The 23,259-nt window shown below is 39.6% G+C and overlaps 1 protein-coding gene across 1 annotated transcript; it reads left to right on the top strand.

Annotated features, from left to right (window-relative positions):
* The first annotated feature begins 1,272 nt into the window (after window positions 1-1,272).
* swt1 (SWT1 RNA endoribonuclease homolog) lies at window positions 1,273-22,505 on the top strand. Its single transcript, XM_051077510.1, is given in 19 exon segments — window positions 1,273-1,482; window positions 1,931-2,080; window positions 2,212-2,270; window positions 2,411-3,497; window positions 3,669-3,798; window positions 3,967-4,046; window positions 4,048-4,069; window positions 4,434-4,625; window positions 5,481-5,574; window positions 6,000-6,087; window positions 6,089-6,242; window positions 6,573-6,721; window positions 6,989-7,127; window positions 9,499-9,638; window positions 10,025-10,155; window positions 10,468-10,614; window positions 14,716-14,782; window positions 14,924-14,991; window positions 21,058-22,505. Coding segments are annotated over 18 exon segments (2,988 nt in total). The 5' UTR covers window positions 1,273-1,482; window positions 1,931-1,939; the 3' UTR covers window positions 21,158-22,505.
* The last annotated feature ends 754 nt before the right edge of the window (window positions 22,506-23,259 follow it).

Here is a 23,259-nt window from a genome sequence, read left to right as displayed (position 1 = left end):
ACTCATCTCCTCTGAGAACAATTCCTCTCCTAACACCTCTAACATCCTAACATGCCTAACCAGCACTTACTGTGCATTTGCTTTGCACTTCTTTGATGGATCACCTTGCACTTAGTCTTACTGAATGGATGTAGCACTTGGTACTTACTTCGAAGTCTTGTATTACGCTGAAGCTTTCATCTTGCCTTGTAAGTCACTTTGAATAAGTGTCTGCCAAATGAGTAAATATAAAAGAGTAGCAGTAACTGTAAAGTAGCATAAAACGGAAATACTCAAGTAAAGTACAAGTAATTCAGAACTGCACAGTACATGGGTAAATGCAGTTAGATAATTTTCACCACTACGTAGCACAGTGAGTGCCTCAAGAGAGAGTGGTGCTACAGTGACACTATGTGGTATATGACTGCAATTGCAGTTTCAGTATGGATCAAATCAAATCGCAAATCAAGGTTTTCAGGTGGTTTACTGAAACTACGAAGCAAAAAAGAAAAGGCATGATTGACAATTTTTGGAAAAACTGTTTACATGTCAGGTAAATGAGGGTGTTTTGTTCAAAATCTCATTCTCATTACCTCCACAATGATGCATGTGATCCAGTCACTTCAGTCCTCAGTCAACTGACAGCAGCAGTTCACTTTAAATTCCCACTTTCCATAATGAACTGAAGAGCTAAGGAGACAAGAAAAGTGTCATGTTGGAGGATTTTGCACAACCTGGCAACCAAATGTTGTTCTTAATATTGGTTAAAACTGATATGTAAAGCATTACTAAATAATGTATTTGCCATTTATAAATCCATTAATAATTACTCATTAAGTATTTAAGCCAACACCCGATAAACGTTATTGTCAATGGTCCCTTATGAGGAAGTGGTGCAGGGTTTTCTTTGCCCTGAGCTCAGGCTCACAGTTGAATTTGCGGTGAATGGAAAACTAGTGACTTTAAAGTTGTATATCTTTAAAATATCGTGTGACCTTGGTGAGGACTCGATTGCTTGGGAAAATTAGCAAATACAGTCGCAGAAAACTGATTCTAGAGGTCGAGGTAGCCACAACAGGCCGATACTCACTCCCACCGACTGACCTTGAGCTGTCTGCTCCCATAGTGGGAATGAGTGCATTTCCCTGTCTCTGTGGAGGACTTCAATTTGGCTTTGTGTATTTTCTCCTCAGAAGAAAGCAGACTTCATAGCGTGTTAGCTCACAAGAACAACATCCAAGCTCGCAGATCTCCACTCCAGACCAGTCTGTGGCGGTAACGTAGCAACCAATAGCAAAGATAGTCGTAGTAGAAGAAGAAAAGGCGGAAGCGCAGCGGATGTTTTGAGAAACAGTTGGCGTTAGAGTGATTTACTTTGCTTGGAATTACACCTCTAATCCTGTCATTCCTGCTTGATTTCAGAGTTAATGAGTGCCAACGTTTCAAGCATTTAAGGAGACAGTTAGCTTGTACCGCTACGGTTTTGCTGTTACTTTCTATCAGGTAGCCCCAGTGAGCTAACGGTAACTTTAACCGTTTGGGTGTGTGTTGTGTTTCCAAATTAGCGATCGGATTAAACTCTTTATAATCTGTACCATTACTTCTGTTAGTTTAGTTATTAGTTTATCATAGAAATCTCTAAAACAAATTCAGAGATAGTTATGTGTGTGTCATAACACAGTTTACCCGGTGTCAGCCCCAGATTCTAAGTAAGTCATATCATGTAAATTAGCCATTGGTTTGTACTTGAATTAACAACGTGGACTTACCTACTACATAAAAATACACAAGCACACATTATAAAAGTATAGTCGGCCTTATAGAGAGGTTATTTAATCATTTATGTTATTTAGCATAAGATAGTGTTTCTATCTTAATGTATCCATATGTATTTTCTTAGTTCCCTTACTAAGAGAAGTGTGATTCTGTGTGGTGTCTTGTTGAAGCTCAGTAGACCTATATGGATTCCTCTGTGAGGACTGCACAGTCACTGAAGACCATGTCTGTTCTTCAAAATGTTCTTGACAGGAAAATGTCTAAAAAGTCAAAGAAGAGAAAGCGCAAGAAGTCGTCCTCATCCTCCAGTGAAGAAGATGAGAAGGTAAGGAGATGACATTCAGCTATGTCTACTACTGTTGTTGCCGAATGCAAAAATAATATAAAAGTGGTTGCTATCATCATGTATTCTGTACTCACAACAAGTTGTTTACATGAGATTTTTTTAATTTTTAGGCATCCAAAGAACAAGAAGTCACCAGTGGTGGCAAAAGTGACAAGAGGAAGCAAAAGAGGTTAGACACAGTGACTGTGACCCTTAACAGCAAATCAATAACAGTAACTAGGGACAAAATACTAAGTAGCTGAGCATCATTCATTTCCATTTATATGTTTATTCCTGACTGTGATATTTCCTGTCTTCTTCTACATGTAGCTGTGCAGAGAAACAGGAAAATTCTGTTTCCTCTACCACTAAAGATGATTCCCAAAGCACCCGCCAGATCAAAAAGCCTGTCTACAGACAGACAAAAACACAAGCAACAGACCAGAAACCTGTTAATAAGGCAGAAGAGTGTACTAAAACAAAAAGTGTCTCTTTGCCATTCCACGGGGAAAACTGCTCTGGTAAAGCAAAGCATCATATTTCAGGGAATTATAGTACTATCAGTGGGAGTAGGGCTGTGGAAAGGAGATCCTCAAAACCCTTGAGTACTGCCAGTCCAGGTACAGCTCCTCAGAAAACAGAGAGGATCTCTAAAGGCAACTTAGATGAAACGTCTTCCCAGAGGAGCCCATCAAAATTTAAGAAGCTAATGAGTCCCAGCTCGGTTTCTGCTGAGCACAGAGTACAGAAGAAGAAGTGCAGAGTTGAGGAACCACCAAAGACTGGAAAGTACAGCAATGCTATCAAGACCAGGGAACCAAGCAAGACCTCATCCATCTCCAAAGATTCTTTAAGGCAGAAGAGAGGGGAGCTGGTCAAGAAAATGTGCCGTATGCATCAACAGAAGGAGTTTAAGGCCAAAGAGAGCCAGTATACAGAGGCAAAAACTCCCTCTGCCTCTACCACAAATCAGTCTTCCACCTCAGACAAGCACACTACCTCAAAGAGCAGCTCAAAGGTGTGGAAGACTATAACTTCAGCCCAGATCAGTGTCTTATCAGTGTCTCATAAAACAGCTAAGTCATCATCTTCTCAGCAACCAATAGATTCTGTCACACCAGCTCTGCCTTTCAGTTTTAAGATACCAAAAAAGGTTCAGCCAAGGCCAGTAGATAGCCCTGGTGATGACAGTGATGCTGTTTCTGTAAACAGAAATCTCAAACATGGGACTGAGCTTTCAGACTCTGGGGCCTCAACAAGAAAATCTAAACAGGAAATCGTCCAACAACATCACAGCTATTTAGATGAAACTCCAGGCTTTTCATCTGAAGGACAAGAGAAGAAGTCATCCTTATCTGGCCAGCGGTCAAATGCATTGGGAGGTGGTGATACCACCACTGAGCTGTGGTATGACCAGGTAATGAAAAGCATCTCTCATGTAATCTGAAAATGTTTACATTTATTGCTTTTAATATCCTTTAATGGTGATAAAAATAATGTTGCTAGCCTGCACATTAAAATTGCTACTGGTTTGAAATAGGAGAGAGGATGTTTGTATTTTGTTTGTTATAAATGTGTTATTCTTTAGATGCAGGTGGTTGAAGAGCTTCACCTCGCTCGCACTGAGAAGAAACTGGAGGTGAATGTTATGCAGAGCTATGGAGAACTGACCTGTATGGAAATAGACCCCCCAGAAGAAGGAGCTACAGATGCATACTGTAAGTTTTGGTGTATATCCATCTCTTAGCATGTATATACAGTATGTGTGTGTTATGAGAGATGGTAAATATGTGACACATGAAATTTTGCACACTCATGATGTGTAAAATATAAACTCTATGAAACATACAATGTGAATAAGCATGAACTTGTGTGTCTTATTACAGGCAAACAACCTTCTCACCAGGATCTGATCCTCGTTCTGGACACCAACATTCTCCTCAGTCACCTGGATTATGTGAAAAAGGATCCGGTCTCACGGCCTTGGAGGTGTTTAAAATGATTTTAATAATTGATGTTTCTTGAATGATTTATGGCTGTTAAATATGCTGAATAATGAAACTAATTACCTTTCTAAAATATGTTACACAGTACATTTGAGAGGTCAAAATGCTGTACATTTTTACCTGCACTTGCCCCCAGTTCAGTTCAAACAAAGCATTTATTGAATAATCCCTTATTCCTAGCTCCTACCATTTTCATTCATGGTGTAACATTTTAGGGCTGTGAACAGGGAGAGCCACTAAAACCAGACACATGTACATGTACATTTTTTGAATATAAACGTAACCAGAATAAACTGTCCTTACGCAATAATCACTACTTGCTTTCTCCCCACTTCATGTTATCTTAGCCCTGGGATTCCCTGTCATCCTGATCCCGTGGGTGGTGCTTCAGGAGTTGGATTCCTTAAAAAGAGGGAGAGGCCTGTCTGGTTCTGTGGCACACCTGGCCACTCCCGCCATCTCTTACATTTACAACTCTTTGAAGAGCCGGGACCCGAACCTCTGGGGGCAGTCGATGCAGCAGGCCACAGAGAGCAGCTGTGAGTGCTGATTTAAGGAAAATATCAGGCTTTTCAGTGCCCTGAAAGTAGCCTGTAATTATTTACAACCAAGGACAGAACCTGAAAGTTCCATGAGCTTGTATCAGATTTCTACTGGGAACTGTTTGGTGTTCCCGTAGACAAAAACATGATGGCTGATCAGGCTAATATAAATGTCACTCATGGTTACATAAGAGCAAACATAAACATTACAGTAACTGCAGGCAACACAATAAACACTTAATGGGAAAGTCTTTTACTTTGATCTTTTTATGTGTTAAAACATAATAATAGAATAATCTACCATTCATGTCAAAACTTAAGTCCTTAGGGAAATTTTGGCTGTAAATTATGTGAGTTGTGTTTGAGTAAATGCTTGACTGTTCACTGCATAAACACTAGGTGGCACTAGCACTAAGCTGGTCCTCCACAATTCATTGCCATAGCATACACTGTGTGCATCTCAAGGACAGGTTGCAGCCAAGCATAAGGCTAACCCACTTCTTGGCTGTATGCAATATTAATCAAACATTAATATTTCAAAATTGGTAGTATGATCGATTTAAAAAGGAGTGAAATAAGGGATATTTAGTGGAACTGTTGTATTTATGAGCATATACATTATATCTCTTGAAATAGAATCTGAAATCTCCGGCTTGTGTTCTTCATCTTCCAATCTTCCTTCTTGTCTTTAAAAGGAAAAAAGCCACGCTGTGCTCTGTTCTCTAACATGTTTACCATGTGCTTTCAGTGAATCAAACATATCTCTTTGTCCTTACGTGACCTGTTTTTCTCAGTCACTCTTGTCTTCCTCTTCCTTCCTCTTTCTCTCTCTCTTGACCTCCTTGTCCCCAGATGGTCTGAATGCTGAGAATAACGACGACAGAGTGCTGCAGTGCTGCCTGCAATACCAATGTCTGTACCCAGGGTGTGCTCTTATCCTGTGCACGTGAGTCCCCCAACCCCCGCCCCCCTCCCCGGCATTACTGCTGCTGCTGCAGAGTGTGTGTCCTCTGCAAATAATGCACATACATGTGACCGTGAGTGGGTCCAGCCAGATAGTTCCAGTTGGGATGAGAGAAAGAGATAGCCAGACAGAGTAATTGGGCAAGAATAGATGTGCTGAGCAAGGAATTCTGGGTTTAGTTCAGGAATTTTTTCAGCTCATAGCAGTTAATGTTGTGTTATTTCACATTCTTTTTTTCCTTTTGACCTATTTCTCTGACTGCCCCTATTTCCAGACACTGTTATTGACCATTTGCTGAATTGTAGGAGAAATTAGCAGCCACACATTGGATTTGTGTTGCGCTGCACGAATAGATTTTTGTTGTGTGTGTCTGATTAAAAAAGATGCTCTCCCTCTTTCCTCTCTAGTAATGATAAGAACCTATGCAGTAAAGCCCTCCTGAGTGGGGTGAAGGCCTTCAGCAAGAATGATTTGGAGGCAGGGGTTGAGAGATCCTAGACATGGCCTTCGCCCTCTGCAAAACGCTGAGTGTCCCGTGCTGCCTCACATAAACCATCAGATCTACTCACCAGTGCTGAACAGGAGTTGCACACCAGCCCAGCCACATAATCAGGAGAGACCAGGCCTTTCTGCAGGACCTGTAATAAAACGTGAGCCAGGGATTAATGTGTTCTTCATGCAAAACAGGAAATTACTTGGCATACTCTGTCATAGCGCAGTCCTCCATGTACTTGCCTTGTCCACCCACCGCTTCCTATTTTCCTGTTTTCTTTTCCTTCACTTCAAGTCCATTTGTACAGATTGTCAACCAACAGAAAAATAAAATGCTACAAGCTGTTTTCGGCTACACACACTCAGTTAGTATTAGAGAAGCTAAACAGCATATTTCTTATGCAAAGGATAGCTGTTGTGCTGTAGTGCATTTTTGCTTGGTTTCTATATTTACATGTATGGTTTGCATGTATGTAACTGATTTACAGATAGCCAGCAACCCAGTGAAGGAGGAGAAGAGAAGACTAAATGGGATCTTAGCAGATGTGTTTCTGAACTAGAGGATATCCTGCAGGAGGTGCTGTCTGATGTGTTGGAGGTGGAAATGAAGGCTGCTTATGACAACCTGTGGTTAGAGGTAAAATGTATATTTTGGAATTTTACGTTATCTTTGAGTCTGTGTTTAAATTAATGTCTCTAAATCAAAGTCATCTTTTTAGTTTGGACATACAAGGCACATGACTCCAATTTCAAGCAACTCTCAGTGTATTTACCCAAAGTTGATGAATGATATGTAGATATTATTGCATAATATGCACATTAAACAGTTATATATATACATATAAATAATATATAAAGCCATTGATAAATGTGTTTTTTTTTTTTTTTTTTTTTTTGTTAACAGATAGTTTATCTAAAACCACCATGGACTCTTCAAGATGTCCTGCAGTGTTTGAAAAAGCACTGGATTGCTGTCTTTGGTCAGATTGTCCCACGGAAAAAGCAGCAAACTGTTTTAAATCTCATTGAATTCTTCAACTCAGGTATGTAGATGAAAGAGGGGAAAGTGCTGTTATGTATTTCAGTGTTTTTCAAACACTAATAATCACATTTTTCTATGCACAAAAGCTTATTTTGGACCCTCCTGTGCTTATTTTATTTTATTTTATTCTAGCTTAGTTAAAGATTTCCACAACAGTGTTTTTTTCAGAAATCTTGTTGCAACCATGACTGATACCCTAGCTGACTTTATAAAAAAAACAATGTCTAAATGTGGAAAAAACAGATAATCTAGAAAATTGACAACAGTTGATGTGGTCAGGTGTATGTCTCTAAATGTAGGTCAGTCTAAACAGTCTTGTCTGTCTTTGCCACAGTCCAAGTCTCTTACCTTACCTGTAAAGTTGTACAATAACTTGCAAAATGTGACCAACATAACACAGAAACTAATACAGAAAATTAGTACATAGGTCTGCAAAGAAATGAACAATCTGTTCCTCATTGTTAAGACAGCTGAGTCGAGCCAGCTCTTCCTTACAGACGTGTTGCCATCAGCTGTGTTGTCTAACATAACTTACAGAGCATGCAGTACATCAGTTTTCAATGTGTTAACCACTCACATTGTTTTGTTCAGCATGCTCTGTTTGCTTGCTGCAGGAACGCTTGATAACATCACATATAGTAGATTAAAACATTTGATGCCAGTTTCCTTGGAGCTGATTTTGATCTTTCCTTTAAATGTGTGTGTGAAAAGAGCAACAAGAGCATAAAAATTCACAAGTTAAAACAGCCAGACTGAGCTCTCATAGCTCTCTAAAATGCAAAGATATTCTTTGTTCCTCTGTAACAGGTTTCAGGCTATAATTAGAGATCGAAATATGTTGTCTAAAAATGCTGTTGTGAAATAGAGTTTAGAGCTATTAAATACGGGAGTTGTAAAATGAAAACCTCAAATATTCAAATTGTCAGCTTTAAGGAATGTTTTTATCCCTCCTCGGACAGCAGTGTTGAGATACTGAGTCATCCCCCAGATAAAAGCCTCTCTCCACTGGGGTATGACGTGGTGTGCCCTGCACTGCGCTAGAACCCCACAGAACTACATACAGAATCAGGTCATCTGCTAAAGCAGGGCACTCGAATCTGTGTCAGTAAAGATGCTGAGTCGCCCACTGCAGCACTTCTTGCTCTGGATCTCATCACTGGATCTAATTACATTACGCTTACAGTGCTGAGTGTGTGCGTCTCAGCCTCTGATTCAGTCTCCCAAGTCCACCTGTGTGGGCGTGACCGCTGCACCAGTGGCACAATGCTTTTTAATCCATTCAAGAATGCTAATGGCTAAAACAATGGAGTTTTGCCCTTGTCCTGTGTTTACTTGGTTCACAAGCACGATTCTGGATTTCATGGTACCACGCAGCTTGGCTCTGTGCCAGGACTCTGAGAATAGGAGGAGGAGGAGAAGGAGAAGGAGAAGGAGAAGGAGGAGGGATAAACTGTATGTGAGGCTAAGAACAGAGTGGAGAATGAGAAAGAGTGGAAAAGTACTGCATACGATTTTCTGTTCTCCTCTGAGCAGGCTGTGAGTGTGCGTGTAGTAGCTTGTAGCTATACTTATGAGGACAGACTCCTCACAGGCCTTTCCAAAGTGACAAAGCTTATTTTTTGGGTGTTGAGTTACACTTGGTTAGGTTACAGTAAGTGTAAGCTTTATGGGTAAGTGTGTAGCTGTTAGGATGACGGAGTAAGACCAGAAGAAATGAATACATAGAAATATTTAGCAAAAATAAGAGTGAGTGTGTGCAGCCGGCTTGTTTTTAACAGTGACCCACTGCCTGGCTTTGTCTCTCATTTTAACACACATACAAAAAAAACATCCTCTCATGAAAAAAGGTTTCACTCACACTCAGTTGATGCAGCTTCATTTTGGAGGCTGCAGATTTTGGTGCTTTTGAATTGTTTTAAACTATACCCCATTAACATCAAGGGCGGCATTCATTTTACTGAGGTTTAGCTTTTAATTATATACAATCCAGTGCAATCCAGCACAACAGCTCTGCCACATATTCTCCTTAATCAAGCTTAAAATGGCCAGTTTTTGTCACAAAAAAAAAATCTTCTTGCTTCATTTTTGGGTGTTAATTAAGCTATATCCTTATTAATGAGATTGTAGTCAGTGGTAGTGTTGAACTGGGCTGCATTATATTGAAACTGTTTCTATATAATGAAACTGTTCAGACCCCCCCCAACATGTTTAAGATTAAAACCTCTCTGACAATGACAGCTCAGAACAGAAAATTATGATCATTGGAAAAGTAATACTTATGGCTGAGCTGTTGTGATGGATTGGACTAGGTTTCACAGGTGACCCTATGAAAGTGGCCGCTGAGTGTATAGCTGTTGTATATATTCTTTCAGGTAAAACAATGGACTGTGGTGCTACCGTAGCAGCCCTACAAGAAGCCATGGATTTTGTGAAAGCCTTTGGGAAAAGTTCAAGTCGTGTACCCACTGCCATTTCTGTAATGGACAACATTTTCAATAAGCTGCAACCTCAGGTCAGTGTTGAGCACATTTGAAATTTAAATTAACTTTGTGCTATCAGAGCTCATATTTATTCCACTTCTGATCTGGTCAAAAACTTAACTTCCCTTCTAGGACTGGACTCTCTGAATTCTGTTGTATATTGTGGTGGTTTTGGAACCAAAGAAATACATAGACATCCTTTTTCCATCATGTATATTGTGTCTATGCTTAGAGAGCACTTGGAGGAAGTCTCTTCTCTTTTAGCTTTGAGAGATCTGATAATGAGTACCAAAACAAAAATAACCAAGACAACAGGATCTATTTTCTTTTATTTTCTTTCTATTTTCTTCTTTTCTTTTATTCTATTTAATATTTCTCAATTTTAATAATTGCTCCATCTGTGTGTGTGTGTGTGTAGAGGGAATCTCCTTCCTGTGATGTTGTCATGAATGATGATGATGAAGACAAACAACCCACGTCTGCTCAGGTCTCTCATCAGGAAGTGTGGGCCCTGTTTGAGAACATCTGGTCTAATGTGTCCCAAATAAGGTGGGTGTAATGAGGATTTTGATGGATGCGGTGCTGGGATTCCACTTATGATTATACTGCAGATAACCACTGCAGATACCAGACTAGGATGACGTGTTTTGTGCTGATTTTTCATTGGTATTTGTATAGACGATGTATAGATTTGAACAATAAATGACCTGCTGACTAATACACCAAAAGTCCATTCCTGTAATTAGGATTACAATAAATGGTTGTATGAAATAATTTTGGGGGTTGTTTATTTTCACATGTACTTTGTTTTTTTTTCCATTCCACTGACCCCTGAGGTCATAATTTTCTGTCATGTTTCAGCTTAGAAGTGTTCAAAGCGCTGGGCTTTGACCTTCACACCATGCAGAGTGCTCAGCCAGCGGGAGGCCCTCCACCACCGCAGGACGCCTTGGCTTATTTGCACAAACTGTCCTCCATGGTCTCACAGCTGCTCCAAGCCTTCAGCAGGTATCTCAGCCCCTTCTTTATCACCGCTGCTCAGTCTAAACATAACACCAGACGTTCTGCTGCTCTGCGTGACTGCCACATGCCCTCTGTGTCAGCTTCATATTGTACTCAGTCTATTAAATTTGATCATTTTAGTTGAAGGGACATTTTGTAATATTGCAGAACTTAATGGTTATAGAGTGTATTTATAGAGCCTGAACCCTAAAGCATAAGATAAAACTGGTGAATAGAAAGAGAATCTTAGCAGGCACTTATCTTTTCAGTACATTTCATGCCACTGGCACCTCTGAATGCCTCTCCTTCAACACCCTCCATAACCGATTTGTCTGTCCGTAGCTATGGAGATAGACATCCCCAGTCCATCATCACTAAACTCCCTGACTTAATCCTCTTCGTACCTTCATACTAGGTGTGTCTCACCTTTGGCTCCAAAGTCGGGCACTCTAAGAAGCCACTTCAAACTATCCTTGATCTGTCCTTAACCAGCCTACTCCTTCCTGTGTCCTGTTTACGCATGTTGCGTTGTGTGACCTCACAGCTTGCAGGCCCTATTTGGCATGTGGTGTTGGTGTGGCAGTAATCTGCTTGACCTTGTAGCTTTACCTTATCACCTCTCCCATGACGCAACAGGCACTGCAGCACCGTAGCACTGTTCAGCTTCTCACCGTGCCTTTGAGAAAAAAAATGCATGATGTCTTCACCCTCCTGTAAGCTTTGTCAGTTTATCTGCCTGTGCCTGTGCTGGCATCTGAAAATATTCACACAGGACTTAGAGATTTCAACACTATCACACAGGACAAGATGTCGGGTTGATCTTTGCTTGAATGTAATGAAGAACTCACTGCAAGATGACATATCAGTGGAGCTATTTAAGGATTATGTGTTCTCTGAACTTCTTCTTTCACTATATCAACATGTTTCTGTTCAGTTTATTCTTTGCTGCCCCAAAGCACAAATTTGGCTTGTAGCACTGGTTTGCAGTCATGTCCTTTTTTAACTTCCTTCCCTTTCACTCAGCACTGACTGGCTTAGCTGTTGTGGCAGGTGCAGGAAAATATTCAATAGTAGGAAGGACATTTTGGCATGTCACAGAAGGAAAAGCACAGGTGTGAATAATAAAAAGTAATGACTGCTGAGTTCCTTTTAACTGCTTTGGTTTCAGCTTTCTGGCTGCTGATCACAAAGTCTTGGCTCACTGGGACACAGAGGCCTGGTTAAGGTCACTAGTAGAACCTTTGCTTTTCATATGATATTTCCCATCATAAAGTCTGCTTTTAACAACACCTATATAGAGCTCTTTCAGTTGATTCGATGGCTTTACTTTTTCTTTCATAGCTGTTCATTAGGCTATTCAGGTATTCAGAGTATTTATTTATTTGATTTATCTCTCCTGTGACATCTCTGTTGCACAACCACCAACCCTCCTTCTCCCTCACTCACACACATATAAAGCATCAAAACACCACACAAACATAAAATCCAGTCAGAGTCAGTACATTATTCATTCCCTGTGTGAGATGCGCTGTGACATTTTGTGTCTCTTTGAGGGCAGGTGATAGCAAAACTCCTGTCATCCAAAGGGCAAAGTGTCTTATATCCCACTGTTTCATCCACGTATCACTCTGAACTCCTACTCTCGCTGTGGGAAGACTTTTCCTTTGGTTGTGATGTGCTTCTGAAAATCTTTTGTTGTGATAAATCAAATGGAGATGGTTTTAGTTTGTTTAGTCATAACATATTCACTGCATGAACCAAGAGAGTTCATTTGAGACGTCAGCCCATTATTACTGCTCACCTCCACCATCTTAGCTCCTTCCTGTTGTGGTCTGTAATTGATCATAATATGTGTGATGATGTGTTTCAAGGCTTGCTTAATTTCCTGTGTGATGATGTTTCTTCTTTGTTTTGTTATGTAACCTTTGCTTTCTTCCCCCCGAGTCTATAACATGTGAGTTTTTACAGGAAACATCTTAAAGTGTTTGCAACCAAATATGAAAACCACAAGACAGGGGTGTTTTTAGATATTTATCTCTGTAAAGATGAGAGAATATAAGAAAAGTGATGCCTCCATTGTGCATTGTGTTCTCAGCTCAGTGGCTATAAAACAGACAAAACAGGCCTCTCAGATCATGAAGCACTAAACTCCTAAGTACGAGTCCCAAGTGCACTTTATTATCACGTAAAAGCTCTAGGCTTCTGTAGCTCCATGTTTATTGTTTTTGTCACATAGTATATGGCTAGTTACTACCAAAAATGTTGTCGTTCCTTTCATACACCCTGTATGTTTTAATTTGATGCAGAGTTCTTCCTATGTGTGTTAGGGGGTCAGGCAATTTTCATCCATCATTTCCCGTTGGCAAAGTTGCGACAGTACACCTGTAGCTGCTTAAGTGGGTTCCTCTTTGAACTCTTGAACTGTTGTGATGTTAATCAGCCTGAGGAGGAGCAGTGTCCTCAAAACCTCGCTCAGTCGTCTGTGTCATACATGTTTTTGCATTTGGAGCTTTTATTGAACAGGATGTATTGTTCTGACGCTGATGCACGAGGCACAATCAAGACCTAAATCTGGTGAAGGTGCAGGCGCAAAAACCTTTTGACAAGTTTTGCCACAGCTGCTTCCTCTTTCAAAAGCAGATTTTTGTAAGATCTTGCTCTTATCTCAAGCTTGTATGTGTAAGTGTGTGAAATTGTTGCTCTGTCCTGTGGTTCTGTTTGTTGTTCGTTTCATTTATTGTAGGTTAATGTGGCAGATATACAGTATGTGTAGATGAATTTCCCCTTTCTTTGGCCACAGGAATATAAAAATTCTTTTAGGTATTATTTTATTATGTCAGAGCATAAATCATAGTTAAAAAAAACAGTTTTATGCTCACTCTGGCAAACACAATATAAACATGTCAAATGTGTTAGATACCTTTACAACTGTGAATGCCTTGGAATAAGCTTTTTGCTGCTATGCTACCTCCCCCTCTATCTGCAGGAATCTTGGTTCACTATGTCTGTATGTTTTTGTACTTCTGCACTTATCTATGCACACGCATGTGTGTTGGGCTGCTCAAGTACAGTTGCCTAGGAGACAGCCAGACTCATTTTCACGTGTTTGAGCAGAGCTATGACTCATTCCATACAGCCTCTCTCTCCGTCCCCTTCTCACTCATTTTTCTCATTCTTTGGACATTAGATATGGATAATTCAGCACTCTGAATAACCATTCCCTCCTCCTCATCTCTCCCTCCTTTACTGTCATTACTTTCTCTCTTGTTGTCTGTTACTGGATTTTTTTTCAAGGATAGCCCTCTTTACCGACAGTGATGTGTGCTTCAGTTTGCGTGTATGAATTTCCTTTCCATTGTTGAAAGGTGTTATATAAATAAACTTTTCATTGGGTGCATGTTGATGGATGGTTAGACAGAGAAAGCATTTAAGAGTTAAGGAATCCTGTTGTCTGCAGATCTCAGTGTATTCAGACTTAGGTTGTGTCATAAACTCTGAAAAGAGATTCACAGATGCTTTGTTATGGCCAAACAATCCTATTTCACTTAAAGGTGCTATAGGTAAGTTTTGCTACATTGTTAACATTAGCATTAACAGCTGTTTACTTACCAGTCTAGTAGAAACACTGTGAGTTCAGTATCAAAGTTCATTCCTTTACTCGCCAAGACCGGTGTCCTCTGGTGGAAAGCAGCGTCAATGTTGACACTCCATTTCTATCACTTGTTTTCTTCTACTGAGGTCAGCATGCTAACCAGCTAGCCCCAGGTCGTATTGCTGTCCACAGGGAATAGTCTAATCTCTTGTATTGTAAATGCAGTGAATGGCTGAGGCTCTCTGCAAGTTAACAGCTGTTAGTTGTAATGTTGGCTATGTAGCAATAGCAAACACTTACATATAGCACCTTTAATTAAATTTGCTCTTTAAATGTTATTACTTGTGGAAAAACTAAATGTTATTTAGTAAGATTCACTGAACACAACTTTTTTTGACAAATTGAGGTCTATATTGACCCCAGCTTTACTGGGGAAATGATTAAAATGTCACAACTTTTCCAGCTTCACCTGGAAGTGGGGTCATTTCTAATATTTGGGTTATTTTGTTCTTCAGTGTCTTGTCCTCAGCCCCTGGTTTGGAGGAAGTCCAGACACTGCTCAACATCATTCTCTCTAATAAGGTTGGTGCCATGTCACAGTTATTGACATACAATTAGATGTCATCATAATCAAAGTCATTTCCCCCCTGCAGTGGTCTTTGTTATGTTGAGCTCACCATGGCATGTTATTTTTTAGCTCAGCTCTCATGCTTTGTGTTACAGATTGTCGATGTGGATTCCAGGTTGACAGCCATAGACCTACTTGATTGCTTCTCACAACAGGACTACAGGTACGACACACACACATACATACATTCAATAATGATAATTGCATATATATTGTTGACATAGAGCATAAATGGTTGCTGTTACACTATAGATCAGGTAAATCAGATGAATTTCTTGACACAGTTCACACTGTTATTACAGCTGTATTCTCATCAGTCTGATTGTGGTGTATGTGGTGTATGTTTGAGATATGTAATATAGGTTTTAGTCCTCTGGAGGCAAAGCACATTAAAACTAATGAAATACATCCAGCAACACCTTGACTTGACACGTACCCAGCAGTGCCTGTTTTCTGACCAGATATGACAATCAAACATTTACAAGTTCTCAGAATCCTTGCCTGCTTTGTTGGGGCATGCCCGGGCAGGTTGTTGTTTTTCTGGCATCACAGCCATCACTCTGTAATACTAACCCTCATCAATATATCCCCAGCAGAGCTTTCACAATGTCTGTGGTCATGTCAGCACTTCCACACAATGGTGACACTGATTGTTAACGTGTTTCTTTGAAGGAATGCTCAGTAGATCTCATACCACAGTAACCACCCGGGCTGGTGTACAATGGGATGCAATTACCTGGATCAGAAATCTATCAGTTGTTCTTATCAGCCATTGAAACATAATCACACACATTGCCTCAGAGGGTCAGGATTTATCCTGTGCATGGACAAGAATTAATGAGTGAACAGGACATACTTGTTGAGTAACCAGCTGACTTTATTTGACAAGCAGAGATTAAACAGTGCTCCTCCATGGACTCATATAAACTCTCATAAAGAAACAAAAGTGTTGACTTACCAGGCTGAGCCAGGATCACAGCAGAAGTGAGTTAATGTCACTTCACTAGCCTGTTGTCAGTGATGTCTATTTTAAGTAACTATATACGTCTTAAACTACAATATCTCATGTATGTTTAAGTGGTAAAATGTTAAGTATCTTATGGAAGTACATAGGTTTGTATGCAGCTTGAAGAATTGCTGCTTAAAGGGCTGAATTTATGACCAGAAAGTCATCTCTACACTGTCTCCTATTCACTCACTGAAAACAGGCTTGACATTTAACTTCTCTGAAATTATCTTTCCTGTCTTTAGGCTAAATATTAACACCTATTAGTGTACAGTCATCCTGCTTATCCTGCCTATTTGTGGCTGCTTACGTGTCACCTTAAATATGACATGGTTTAACTTTTGCTTACAGCTAGTCAGAGTTGTGTCCCTGATACTGACTGACAGCTTATGTTGCATGCTAATAGACTACATATTGTTTATTCAAACGCAAACAAATGATAAATTGTGAAATTCGTTGTAGAGATTTGTTAATTTTGTCCATCATAGAAAATAATGACCAAAAATTTAATCAGTCAATGATTTATCAAGAAAAATAAAAAAAATTATAGATTCCAGCTTCTCAAATGTAAGGTTTTGTTGTTTTTCTGTTTTATATCATCATAAATTACATAAAAGTTGAAAAGGAAAGTCAAAGGGATCTGTATCAAGATTGTTTATGTTGTATGTTTAGGATTTAAAAAACTTACAATCAGCTGATATTTTGTTATCTGACAGTATAAAAATAACTTGCACCTCTAACATTTTCATTACTGTGACATCCATGATGTCTAAGATGCCATTATTCAATGTCTGCTTTTATTATAAAGCTTTTATGCAAAGGGCAAAGTTAAATAATATATTCATAATCTCTAACAATATAGTGATAACAACAGTACACACAGTACAACAGTACATACATAAAAGGACCAGCAGAATCACTGAGTCTGTCCTTCCTGGCTCATCATGATGTGGCTCTGCAGCTGTATTTATAAATACAGGTTAAACCCAGCAACTGCCATGGAAACAGTCCGCAGTTCTATGTATTCAACAGATTATTTGCTTCCTGACCATTACATGTCCTCTCTTAATGCTGCTGCCTGACTGTCTCTGATGATTTCATAACCACAGCATCGGAAATATTGACTTTCACTATTAGTAGAATTGATTTAATGGCTCTTTGAGTCAATTATTCTTCCATGCATCACTTCAAATAAATGACTATGATTTAGTACTGTGGTTGCTGTTATATTGATAATAATTCTAACATTATCAAAGCCATCAATCAACAGAATTGTTTGTTTAAAAAAATGTATACTACAGATAACCAGAAGTATTATTTCCCTGTGTTTCAGAGAATTACTTTCTTGCCAGAAATAATGATGTGAAGCCAAATGAAAGCAAAGGTTTATTCAGTATTAAAGACAACATCTGCTGTGTCACTTCATGGAAGAGCTTTGCAGGCACTTAGCAGTCACGTCATACCAGCTTTTGTTACAACGGGTCACCACTGAAAGATTGACTTAAGCTGGCTGTGTTGTCATCGTAAATTTTTTATTTGTTACATTCACTGTGGAGTGATCTAGGCCTTTATTTGGCGGGCGCATTATCCACGGTGTTAAATATTTGATTTCTTTGCTCAGCGCAGTGGCATGATGTCATGAGTTACATAAAGCCTCAGGGAGGCCTTTTTCCTGGATCATTCCTGGTCATTGACGGGCAGCTCTCAGTACAAACAGCCAAGCCTCCAGTGAAGTTTTGAAATGAAAGAAATGTGAGATTTAAAAAAAAGTAAAATGAAAAAGTGATCACCATAACATTTTCTATGAGAGATTCCTCATTTTAAAAATTTGTTGGCATAAGAAAAGAGCAGGCGCTGCACACTTCAAATCCCACATTGGTAATCAGTGTCTGTCTAACCATCTGTCCTGGGATACTTTTTTCATTATTATGCATGGTTCACACAGATTTCAGCTGTTAGCTTGCTGCTGCATTTGGAAGGATTTTATACAGGCAGAGTTATAAAGTGTTCAGAGTGTATAGTTAATAGTACATTATAATAAAACAGTTTGCAACACAGTTTTTGTCTGAGAATACTTGTATGCACTTGTGTTTTTTTTTTTTGAGCCATCTCAATTTACATTTTTTTAAGAGCGTGGGAGAGAGGGGAACAAAACAAAACACATTTGTTCTCCAGTGTCTGTGTTCCTCAGCTCAGTTTGCCTCCTGCCAGAATAGATTCAGGTCTTCTGTGTTTGTATATATTGTGTGGATGTGGAATTAAATGTGCCAGCCTGAAAATTTTGCTGCACCTGGGTTCTTTTCACCTGTGGATATGTGATCAGGGCCGAAGCCTCTTATCTGTTAATGCAACATATCTCAGCTGCTGATAGGTGAGAGCAAATGCACGTCCAGGCACCTCTCTCTCTCACACTGTATGCATGCCAGTGCAGGCTCATGTGTTAGCATCAGTGTTTAACTTGAATATTGTTTCTTACATAACACACATTCATTGACTCAGACAAACAACTTCAAACATCAGCTCCTTATCCTTTGCGCTCGCCCTTTACAGTATTATCTTACATCCTAATATTTACACAGTAGTTTTATGTAACTCAAGTCAAACAGAATAACCGGGGGGGGGGACACCACTCGGCTGTAGGGAACAGCACATAATTCAATATAAGAAAGCCACCAAAAGCCCTTGTACGTCTTTGTGCGTCAAACATTTTATAAGCAAACACAGCGGCCCCTTGTTATCATTGACTGGCACACCTTCATAAGCCTTTCTCTGAGGCTGAGTCAGACTTTTAAAGTCAATGTTTTGCTTTCAAATGACTTTTAAAGAGGACGTCATTTTATGTAAACCTTCTTATCCAGGTGTGCTGTAAGATTTCTGTATAAAAGCTATTCGAGAATATTTAGAGTGCAGAGTGAAAGAAGGGAAAGGCTGTTAAATGTTTAAAAAGAAAGTGCAGTCCAGCCAAAAATAAAGTAAATTAACCAAAATACAACAAAAATTTTCAGGTCCTGCTCCTGCTACTATCAGTCAATCACTAAAAACTGATACTGGGCAGTAGATTATGAGAGCTGGTCGCTGTGGCAATGATCCGTGTGTCCATAGCAGCATTATAGTTAAGAAGGAAAGTGAATCCAATTAGAGGCTAAACACAGCAACAACAGCAACGGCCGGTGGAGAGCAGTTATCAGTTACGTCATCTCATCATGTCATGTGGTTCTGTGTTCGATTCACGTCAGATTCTAACTGTCTACCCCCACCCCCCGGGGATACCCATTAACTACCTGTCACACACACATAGGCTGTTATGTAACACACGGAAGTAGCACAGCTCTCTCTCTGTGTATATACATTGTCAATCTGGGTCAGTGACTCTGTGCAGAATTCATGTGCGTCACTGACTTTGTGTGATTATATTCAGGCATTCTTCATACAAGAGTTTGGTGCACTTTGACAAGACCATCGTGTCACTAGATCAATGTAAACACATCGACAGGAAGCCTTTCACACAATCTCTCCCTCCATGGAGCAGGCTGGAAGGTAAAACCACATCAGTTGTGACAGACCAACACATCCTGGGAGTGGGTAACACAACTTGCTAGTTTGCACAGGTTATGAAAGCACACAGCTGCACCCTTGGATGAAAAAAGGGGAAGTTGATGGAGGGAAGTAGGGTGAAAACAGGGGGGCGTGAACAGCCAGCAGATTCTAGTCTTTCTTTGCTCCTTCTCTTGTCCCTGCAGTTACATAACCTTCCAATGGAAACAAAGCAGAGGAGGAAACAAAACAAGCAACAAGCTCCCTCAGTGTCTCCGCTGCTAAGCAGCCGTTGCCTGGACTCCAGCAGCCAATTTGTGTGTGTGTGTCTGTGCTCACAGAGAAGACTTGCTCATGTGTTTTGCTGGTGCATTTGTAACTGCATGGATGCATACGGTATTGTAACCAGAAAAATGTAACTCAGCCAGAGAGAAATGAGCGTAAACAGCTGACATTGAAACGCGGGCCTTCTGGAAGCTGCAGCTCACACAGAAGCTCTTTTGTCTGTCACGGACATTCTGTGCTGAACATAGTCAGCACGTAGAAAGTTCACTCATAAAGATGTCTCTATAGAGTCATTTCAGTTCATCCAGATAGAATGTAGAAGTTCTACAGCTCTCCACTGGATTATGTAACATTTTTATGTTTAAAACATTTTAATGCTCATGTGAATGGATTTGTGTTAAAAATAAAACCACTGAGCTAAACCAGGTACCCAGGTCTTTGTTAAAACTCCAAACAGGCCAGCAGAAATCACTTCATCATAAAACAAAAACATACCTGCATTTTACTTGATGTACTTGATTTTTTTTGCATAATATAGATTTGTAATATACATAATATACAATATACTTAAAGCTGGATACATATCAAAGCAGCTGAAATTTGGATAAAGAAAAACTGACGTGTCAAAATGTGAAATTGCTTTAAAATTGCAAATGAATATATGAGTTATATATGTTGAATAAAATATAAGAGCAAACACGAGTCAGAAGTTGGTCGTGATGAAAAAAAAATGAGAGGAGAAGAAGAAAAATATTAATTCTAGTTAAGCATAAAGACCAGAAGCACACAGACCCAAGTCAGAGTAAATTATTCCTTTAACACACCTGTGGTGGCACTGGTTAAACACGCCCACCAGTCCAGTCCAGGAGGGCACGATGTCACCCAGTAAAGGAGCATCACACTCAGACGGCACCTCAATTGTGTTGCCATCTGGACATGTGGCCTGTCCAGTTCAGTAATTTCCGGGCTTATTCATCAGGAAACTGATGAAGCAGTTTGGATGGACATGACAGCGTCTGCAGCTTCACAGCAAATAGTTCACTTAATAGTTCATCTTTTAACTTTATGTTTAATTATCGACCTGACTTTCAGTTCCAGCCAGCCTTTGGGTTTCTAAGTGGTTTCTTGGGAGCGTTACTAAAGAATCAATGCTTTGATATGATTTCCTTGGCAGGCAGGTCTCAGATGTTTAAAGTGAACAGTTTTACATTACTGGGTCTGACTGAACCATACTGGAAAAGTATGACAACTTGTAGTATTAGTAACTTGTATTGTTGCATGTAGTGTTAAATATTCATGACTAAATAAGCAACAATCAAAGAAAAAAAATAGTCTCAATTTATTATTTACGTTAAGTTTAAGACTTAAAAGCTCGGCTAATCTGCTTCATCACTGTGTTCCCAGGGAGAAGCTGAGAGTTGGAGGGAGCCAGTTAATGGGGCTAAAAGAGGCCCTGGATCGTTGTGTTGCAGCCACAGGTCAGAACATCACATTCACCACGTAGCCCTGATGAATGGACCAGTGTCAGGACGTTTGCACATGAGCCAAACAGATGCCTTGAATAAACTGATATCCTTTTCTTGAATTAAACGCTGTAAGGTAAAGGGATGTTTGTTTTTATTGTGCCTCATGTGACTGTACCTGTTGAAATTTTTCAATTCCTGTGTAGCAGAGACATTATAATACTGTTTCTCTGAATGAATGGAGGATCATCCATGGTCCTCTATTATTCTAAAGGGTAAAACCTTTGTTAAATGGAGCTTGTATTCTCTGTATCAGGCAGTTTTTCAGTATGTTTACAGCTGTTCTTCAATATTCATTCAGCTGTTTTACACTCCACTCTCATGTCTCCTGCCAAATATTCACAGCTGAGCAGTGATTTCATGGGGTGATTTAGTTAATTAAGTCTATCAGTCAATCAATTTTTTTGATAAGTTCATAAATTAGTTAAATCACAGTGCTGGTTTTCAATATTATTATCTAAATGTTGTTTTTGACAGTTTGTTACATAGTGTACACATACTGAATTTGTAATATTTATTTTGTGATATTTTTGGACCATATGAATGTGTAATGATGCAACAATGTCTGAAATCCTGTGTACCCCACCCTCTACACCCACCACACTCCCAGCCCACTGTGACAATGAACAGCTTTTTTTTTTATAACAATATTTAACTATATTTTAATGTCTATTCACTGTCTTTCAACCCAGACTCTATTAAATAGTTAATAGTTATTTATAATTGTTGAACTTCACAGAAAGCTTCAGTTTAAAAAACTCATCGCAGCTTCTCACTGGATTGAAAAAAATAGTTTAATATTTTGATAAACGTGCTAATTCGTCTTCTTGCTGAGTTAGCTGAGAGGAAAGACACTGCATCATATATCAGTCTGTTAGATATAAGGCTAAGCTCACTCACAAACATCTTGTTTGTTTAATCCACAAAGACCAAAGTGATTTCTCCCTTGAAGTTTGTATTGAGAATGCTGTGTAACCCCCGTAAAACCAAACTGTTTCATGGTTTGACACTCTGTAATTACCACAAACTGGCAATGTTCTGAACATCTGATTTCACAATCAGGATTTTTCAAAGCCAGCAGATTCAGGCCCAAGTGTCCCAGTGAGAAGCTACTTGCTGGATGTTTTTTTTTTTTTTAAACTAGCTATTGGTGATTTTGTGTGACCTTATAATAGAGTCCACGTTGAAAATCACAGTGAAGGTATGTTTTCAGTTTTTGTTCATTTTTGTAATTTTTATTAGAAATATAAATTATTGGAGAGCAGAAAATATATTTTAAGTAAAAGAGTTGAATGTTTACAGCAAGAAATTAAATGTTTTTGAGGTGTTGGTTGTTGTTGCCAGTTGCTGATCCTTTGAGTAGATGTGATGTCCAAACTGATTCAGCCTCAGTCACTCTGAATTACAGTAACTTAAATCTTGTATAATTGCTTTTCCTGCAGTTTTTGGGACAGGCTCACCTGAGCAGTACTGTATGAATGCTGTGATTAATATGACCTGAGGGTGAGTGCATGTGGCAGCATGAGTGTGTGGTGACTAAGGGGATTAGAGTGCAGGTGACGCTAGCAGACAGGCTGAGATTACACCTGCTGCTGCTGCGACACACAGGCAGGCTAAAGCATCAGACGTCACGCAGGAAGGGGTGGGGGGAGGGTGGAGGGAAGAAGGAGGGAAGGAGGAGGACGGCAAGGGCCAATGATGATCTGGATTTACTGAACTTCCTGTCTCGTTAATTCGTTGCAGAGTTGGACGTTCCACAGACACAGCTGTGATTGAACATTTTGTTCAGTTATAATCTTGGACTCAGACATTGACTTTTTGTTACAGATGTATCTCCTGCGTCATAGTTTTTTTTCTCTCTTATAAATGTCCTTTATAAGGGTGTGCAGTGTATTTTCAATGTCTTCAACCATTTTGAAGCAGGTGCAGTCTTTGCTAAAGAAAGTATTTGTCATTTAAAAGCCTGCCTTAACCCAAAGGGACCCTTTGTCTCTTCAGATACTGCATAATCGTGGGCCTGGATAATGTGAAACAGCATTTATCCCAGATTGTTGATGAGATGGAAATTTTCCACAAAGAACAA

The sequence above is a fragment of the Lates calcarifer genome, linkage group LG17, assembly GCF_001640805.2.
Source record: "Lates calcarifer isolate ASB-BC8 linkage group LG17, TLL_Latcal_v3, whole genome shotgun sequence".
Taxonomy (NCBI): domain Eukaryota; kingdom Metazoa; phylum Chordata; class Actinopteri; family Centropomidae; genus Lates; species Lates calcarifer.
Note: the sequence above shows the minus strand (reverse complement) of the source record. Positions and strands in the feature narration are given on the sequence as shown.